Genomic DNA, 8,069 nt, shown 5'->3' with positions numbered 1-8,069 from the left:
ACACACACACACACAAAGGAATATTACTCAGCCATTAGAAAGGATGAAATCTTACCACTTCTTTCGATGTGGATGGAACTGGAGGGTCTTATGCTGAATGAAATAAGTCAAATTTAGATTAAAAAAGAAAAAATAAAATCTAAGATAAATTAAATGATAAAAAACAAAATAAAATAGGGAAAAATATTGAAAGAGCTGGAATAGGTCTATCTTACATGAAATTCTGAAATTAAATAACAACAGATATTCAGCAAATGTTTTGTTAGTGCAGATGATTATTGGGCAAGATTGTTTCAGCCAAATTTCCTTTAGTAAACAAACAAATAAAAAATAAAGAACAAAACCTTAGGTGAATTTGCTGGATGAGTGGAAGAGCCAGGAGAGGCCTGCAGAGGGCACTGCCTAGGTGGGAAGAGAAGCACTCTAAAGTGTGTACAAAAAGTAAGAGAAAGCCTTAAACAACCTCTTTCAGAAGGCTGTCTGGTAATTTCTAAAGTTCCCAGAGTTTGATGAAAAACTCACAAGCCTCTAGAGCCCCAAATTACAATATTTTGCCTTGGAGTAGAGTTACAAAAATCACATCTGTCCTTTGCCTACATGTCTATATATTTACTGGGGGCAGTGAATGCGAGAGATCCACGCTTTAAACTAAGCAACTGATTGCTCTGAAGGGTATGTACAGACCAAGGTTTCCAAGGTCTGGAAAACTTCTTTTCTTGACCCAGGATTGTCACATTTACAAACCCTACATTCACCCTTATGTCCTTTATTTTACATTGTTTGGGCTAGAAGACTGTATTGGACATCTCCCAGATTCTTTTGCTAATAGGCTTTTGTTTACATTTAGCCAATTGGAAGAAGTGGTCTGTTTAAGTGTATGAATAAGAATAAGAAGGACAAGGAGAAAAAGAAGAAGAGGGGGAGGAAGAGGAGGCAGAGGAGACAGTGGTGGGGACACTGCATCCCCATTCTGATTATTGCAGGAGTAGTGCAGCACTTTTTCAGCAGTCGTGGCATCACTGCGATTCCTCTCCTCAGTGATCCTGTGCCTGGTGCCCCAGCAGCACAGCAGCCAATGTAGAATTATCAGCTTCAGCCTAGGGTTGGAATAACTTCTTCTTCTTCTTCTTCTTTTTTTTTTTTGCTTCTCTAAGATCCCCTTCATCCTTCTCCCTTTTGGCCACTGAGTCATTCCAACAACTTAGTACTAAAAATGCCTTCAAGTTTAAAGAACATTCTACTAAAGAGTGAATGGGTCAACAAAGAAATTAAAGAATAATTTATTTTTATTATTATTATTTTTAAAGATTTTATTTATTTATTTGACAGAGATCACAAGTAGCAGAGAGGCAGGCAGGGAGAGAGGAGAGAGGAGGAAGCAGGCTTCCTGCTGAGCAGAGAGCCCAATGTGGGGCTCGATCCCAGGACCCTGGGATCATGACCTGAGCCGAAGGCAGAGGCTTTAACCCACTGAGCCACCCAGGCGCCCCTAAAGAAGAATTTAAAGAATGCATGGAAGCAAATAAAAATGAAAACACGATAGTTCAGAACCTCTGGGATGCAGCAAAGATAGTTTTAAGAGGGAAGTGTATGGCAATACAGGTCTTTCTCAAGAAACAAGAAAAATTTCAAATATACAATTCTAACTTAAACCTAAAGAAGATAGAAAAAGAACAGACAATAAAGCAGGAGAAGAGATTTAATAAAGATTAGAGCAGAAATCAATGATATAGAAGTAAACAAAACCAAAACCAAACCAAAACAAAACAACAAATCAGTAGAACAGATGAACAAAACTGGGACATGGTTCTTTGAAAGAATTAATAAGATTGATAAACGCCTAGCCAAACTTATAAAAAAAAAAAAGAGAAGGGACCCAAATAAATAAAATCATGAATGAAAGAGGAGAGATCACAATAAACACCAAAGAAATACAATTAAAAGAAAGTATTATGAGCAAATATACGCCATCAAATTAAGCAATCTGGAAGGATGTATGTATTCCTAGAAACTTATAAACTACCAAAACTGGAAGAGGAAGAAATAGAAAACCTGAATAGAGCCATACCAGGAAGGAAATTGAAGCAGTAATCAAAAATTCCCCAAATATGGGGCATCTGGGTGGCTCAGTGGGTTAAAGCCTCTGCCTTCGGCTCAGGTCATGGTCTCAGGGTCCTGGGATTGGGCCCCACATCGGGCTTTCTGCTTGGTGGGGAGCCTGCTTCCTCCTCTCTCTCCACCTGCCTCTCTGCCTACTTGGGATCTCTGTCTGTCAAATAAATAAATAAGACCTTAAAAAAAAAATCCCCCAAATAATAGGAGTCCAGGGCTGAATAGCTTCTCAGAGGAATTCTACCAGACATTTAAAGAGGAATTAATACCTATTCTCCTGAAACTGTTTCAAAAACTAGACAAGGAAGGAATACTTCAAACTCTTTCTGTGAGGCCAGCGAAACCTTGATCCCAAAACCAGACAAAGACCCCACTAAAAGGGTGAATTACAGACCAATATCCCTGATGAACATGGATGCAAAAATTCTCATTAAGATACTAGCTAACTGGATCCAACAATTCATTAAAAGATTATTCACCATGACCAAATGGGATTTATTCCTTTGCTGCTAAGGAATAGCTTCACAAATCAAGCAATGTGAATCACCACATTAATAAAAGGAAGGATAAGGACCATACGATCTTTTCAATAGGTGCAGAAAAAACATTTGACAGAATGCAACACACTTGATAAAAACTGTCTGTTGTACAGGCATAGAGAGAACATACCTTAATATCATAAAAACTATCTACAAAAAGCTCACAGCTAATATCATCTTCAATGGGAAAAACTGAGAGCTTTCCCCCTATGGTTAGGAATACAACATGGATGTCCACTATCATCACCATTGTTCAACATAGTACTGGAAGTCCTAGGCTCAATAGTCAGACAATATAAAGAAATAAAAAGGATCCAGATCAGCAAAGAAGAAGTCAAACTTTTACTCTTTGCAGGTGACATGAACTGATGATACAAGAATTCAGCAAAGTCAAAGGTTATAAAATCAATACACAGAAGTCAGTGGCATTTCTATATACTAATAGTGAAGTAGCAGAAAGAGAAATCAGGGAACAGATCCTACCTACAACTGCACCAAACCTATAAGATACCTAGGAATAAACCTAACTGAAGAGATAAAGGATCCGTACTCTGAAAACCATAGAATACTTATGAAAGAAATTAAGGAAGACAAAAAATGGAAAATACCCCATGCTCATGGATTGGAAGAAAAAATATTGTTGAGATGCTATGCTAGCTAAAGCAATCTACACATTCAATATAATACTTATCAAAATACCATCAGTATTTTTCACAGAGCTGGAGCAAATAATCCTAAAATTTGTATGGAACCAGAAAAGACCCCAAATAGCCAAAGGTATGTTGAAAAAGAAAACCAGAGCGGAAGGAATAACAATTCCAGACTTCAAGCTGTATTACAAAGTTGTAATCATTAAGACAATACAGTATTGGCACAAAAACAGACAGCTAAATCAATGGAACAGAATAGAGAGCCCAGAAATGGATGCTCAAAAATATGGTCAACTAACTTTTGACACTACTAGGTATTTATCCAAAAGATACAAACATAATGATTTGAAGGGGTATGTACACCTCAGTGTTTATAGAAACAATGTCCCAATAGCCAGAATATGGAAAGAGACCAGATGTCCATTGACAGAGGAATGGATAAAGAACTGAATATATATATATATATATATATATCTCACATATGTGGAATATTACTCAGCCTTCCAACACATATATATGTAATGAAATATTACTCAGCCATCAAAAGAATTTAATCTTGCCATTTGTAACCACGTGGATGGAACTAGAGAAGTTTATGCTAAAAGTGGAATAAGTCTGGGGCGCCTGGGTGGCTCAGTGGTTTGGGCTGCTGCCTTCGGCTCGGGTCATGATCTCGGGGTCCTGGGATCGAGCCCCGCATCGGGCTCCCTGCTCCGCAGGAAGCCTGCTTCCCTCTCTCTCTCTCTCTGCCTGCCTCTCTGCCTACTTGTGATCTCTGTCTGTCAAATAAATAAATAAAATCTTTAAAAAAAAAAAAATAAAAGTGGAATAAGTCAGTCAGAGAAAGACAGTTACCATATGACTTTACTCATATGTGGAATTTAAGAAGCAAAACAGATGAACATGGTGTAAAGGATGCAAAAATAAAATAAGACAAAAATAGGGAGGCAAACCATAAGAGACTCAGCTATAGAAAACAAACTGAGGGTTACTGGAGAGGTGGGTGGGGGGATTGGTTAACTGGGTGATGGGCATTAATGAGGGCACTTGAATTAATGAGCACTGGGTGTTGTATGCAACTGATGAATTGCTGAATTCTACCTCTGAAACTAATAATACACTATCTCTTAATTAAATTAAATGAAAATGAAGTATAATTCTACCTTCATTTAAGATATTGTAGATAAGGTACAGTGTCTGTGTGGCTTTGTAGTTGTATTTCTAGGATTTCTAGGATGCTTAACAAGTGGTTTTATAGATATCTGGGATACTTTGGTAGATGGTTTATGCAACTTTTCCGATTAGTCTTCTCCATGACCATCCTTTCCCCCCTACACTCAGGAAATTCCTACCTAGGATTCTCCCTACTCCATGCACTTTTCTAAACCCCATCACTTTCTACTAGACTTAAGTCTTCTGAGCCATCAGTAAAACCTAGAAGGGGATAGAAGCAGGGCTGTTATACTACCCTAGAATGAATGAAATTCTCTGTTATTAGCTCCATAGCAGATAATGCTTCACAAGGCTTGTGGAAGATGTCTTCTTGCCTGGACTTTAGCCCAACAAACTGACGTCCTTTCTCAGACACCTTCAGCTGCATCTGCCTTGCCACTAGGACCCTCTTCAATCAGAGCTCATCTTAAACTCACCTTCCATTCACCCTTCCAAAAGGTTCAAGTCTATACCTTTCTTCCTTTAGAGATCCTGGTTGTTTAACTTTGTAGCAAAACTCTATCCCCAGTTTAATACCCATAGGAATTTATGTAAGAATTCAGGACACAAATAATTTTTCCCCACGCTAAGCACATTGTTAATGTTTTACAAATAAAAAGAATAATCTATGTCTATAACCAAAGTACTTGAATTGAAATTGTTAGTTGATGCATGTTTTCTGCCTATAAGAAAGATAAAATATGAATGAAAGCAAGAAAATGCCTTGCTATTTTTTTGTGGATTTTCAAACAAAGGAGGCTTTAAAAGATTTTTGTTATATCTGACATGAGTAAACAAAAATTTTCCTTAAGGCCTATTATTCGGATATTTTGCTACAATTCTGCCCTGCTTTCCAATCATTCTTTGCTTGTTCTCTGCTATCTGAGATGTTGTAAACTTTTCTGAAACATGTTTTTCAGAGCTGTTTTTACTTCCTTGTTCTTTAGGCTGTAGACAAGAGGATTCACTAGGGGAGTGACCACACTGTACTGCATGGAAAAAAACAACTCCCATGGGGAGCCCGATGTTGGCATGAGATAGCGAAGAAAACCTGAGCCATAAAATAAGCTTACTGTGGTGAGGTGGGAGGAGCAGGTGGAGAAGGCCTTACTTCTGCCTGAGGTAGAGCTCATGCTTAGAATAGTGGCAACAATACGTGTATAAGAGAAGAAGACCAGAAGGAAGGTCCCAAAGGCATGCAGGAGGGCAGAGAAAAGCAGAACTGCAAAGTTAACAGAGCTATTGGAACAGGAGAGAGGGAACAGAGATGGAATCTCACAAATGAAGTTGTAGATGACTTGAGTCTCACAGAAGTCCAAATTCCAAGCTAGGAGGGTATTGATGAGAGCGTCCAAAAAGGCCAGACCCCAAGATCCCCATACCAGTCCCACACTCAGCTCATTGCTCATTATCTGACCATAGAGTAGAGGGTAGCAAATGGCAGCATAGCGGTCATATGCCATCACTGCAAGGAGGCAAAGCTCTGTTCCCCCAGAGGCAAGCACAAAGAAAGCTTGGGTCAAACAGTCCTCCACTGAGATGGTTTTCTTCTCAGACAGGAGGTTCTCTAGCATCCTGGGCACAGTGACTGAAGAATAACAGAGGTCCAGGAAGGAGAGGTGATTCAAGAAGAAGTACATGGGCGTGTGAAGGTGAGAATTGGCCCTGATAACCAAGATCATCAACAGGTTCCCTGACAGAGTCAGGAGGTAAATTACTAGGAAAAGCACAAAGACTAGGGCCTGGGTATGATGATCAGCAGGCAGTCCAAGAAGGAGGAACTCAGTGATGGTGCTGTGATTTCCCAAGGCCATTTAAAGATGATAATACTTTGGAAGAAAACAGAAAGAGAAACAATGTATCAACCACCTCCTCTGGCAACCCCAAATTTCTACTTATTCTATGTACATACACTTTTTTCCCCCCCATCTCTCATTGTTGCTATCGTTGTTTCATATATCTCAAGGAGTCCCTTGAAGCATGCCCTTCCCTCTTCTGTCATCTGTATAAGCCCTGAACCTTCTGTGCTCTTTCAATTTGTTGCTTTTTTCTTACAAACAGCTCTAGAGAAATTTATGTAACTTTTCAGATCTGACCATTGAATAATTTTTATCCCTTCAAACTAGGCCACTGATTTTGTTCTATGACATGCTGATCAAGAATTCATTTTCTGCAGAAGATACTATAATCCTTCCAGTTCTCCTCAGTGTCTTTCACTTTCCATTAAAGACTTTGTAAGAGTTCATTACAAATTATTTATGTACATTTGTCTTATTGTTTTCCTCTTTATTATCTTCCATAAATTTGGAAAATGTGATCCTAGATATCTTATTTTGAAAGTTGTGTGTACATGTGTGAGTGTGTGTGATGCAGAGTAGAGGTAAGGGAGGAAACTATGAAATATTTTTTAAAGTTAAAAAAATAGAGCTAAGAAATAATAAAGGAAAAACAAAACTAAGTTTTTCATCAAAAGAAACCATTGAAAAAAGAAAGGTCATAGCCACATCAATCAGACAACAAAAAGAAATAGAAGGCATCCAAATCTGCAGGGAAGAAGTAAAACTTTGACTATTTCCAGATTACATGATACTCTGTATAGAAAATCCTAAAGACTCCACCAAAAACCTGCTAGAACTGATAAATTCAGTAAAGTCACACAATACAAAATCAATGTACAGCAATCTTTTGCATCCTATAAGCCAATAATTAAGCAGCAGAAAAGAGAAATTAAGAAAACAATCCCAATTAAAATTGCACCCAAAATAATAAGATACCCAAGAGTAAACTTAACCAAAGAGATAAAAGACTTATACTCCAAAAACTATCAACACAAAGTAATGGAAAGACAAAACATTGTTAAAATACTACCCAAAGCAATTTGCAGATTTAATGCAATACCCATCAAAATACCAACAGCATTTTTCATAGAACTAGAACAAAGAATCTGAAAATTCTTATGAAACCACTAAAGAGCCAAAGCAATCTTGAAAAAGATTGAAAAAGGCAAAACTGGAGACCTCAGAATTCCAAACTTCAAATTATATTGCAAAGCTGTGGTAATCAAATCAGTATGGTACTGACACAGAACCCAGACATAAGCTCACAATTATATGGTCAATTATCTTCAACAAGGAAAATAATATTCAATGGAAAAGAGACAGTCTCTTCAACAAATGGTGTTGGAATAACTGGTGAGTTACATGCAAAAGAATGGAACTGGACCATTTTCTTACACTATACACAAAAATAGATTCAAAATGTCATGACAGAACTAAATGTGAGATAGGAAACCATAGAAATCCTGGAAGAGAGCACAGGCAGTAATTTCTCTGACATAGGCCACAGTAAATTTTTTCTAGATAGATTCCCTGAGGCAAGGGAAATAAAAGCAAAAATAAACTATTGGGACTACATCAAGATAAAAATCTGCACAGCAAAGGAAGCAATCAACAAAACTAAAAGGCAACCTATGGAATAGGAGAAGATATTTTCAAACGACAGATCAGATAAAGGATTGGTATCTAAAATATTTAGTAATAAGTGTTTTTCTTTTCCT

The 8,069-nt window shown here is 37.7% G+C and overlaps 1 protein-coding gene across 1 annotated transcript; it reads right to left on the bottom strand.

Annotated features, from left to right (window-relative positions):
- Positions 1-5,391: 5,391 nt before the first annotated feature.
- LOC309869666 (olfactory receptor 8S1-like) lies at positions 5,392-6,327 on the bottom strand (the record flags this gene model as incomplete). The annotated part of the gene is made up of 1 exon (XM_082741101.1): positions 5,392-6,327. The coding sequence occupies one exon, from the start codon at positions 6,325-6,327 to the stop codon at positions 5,392-5,394; it is 936 nt and encodes a 311-aa protein (XP_082597227.1).
- Between the last annotated feature and the right edge of the window lie 1,742 nt (positions 6,328-8,069).

The sequence above is a fragment of the Mustela nivalis genome (assembly GCF_964662115.1).
Source record: "Mustela nivalis genome assembly, chromosome: 7".
NCBI classification, from domain to species: Eukaryota; Metazoa; Chordata; class Mammalia; order Carnivora; family Mustelidae; genus Mustela; species Mustela nivalis.
The sequence above is the reverse complement of the archived record's forward strand: the minus strand, read 5'-3'. Positions and strand labels throughout refer to the sequence as shown.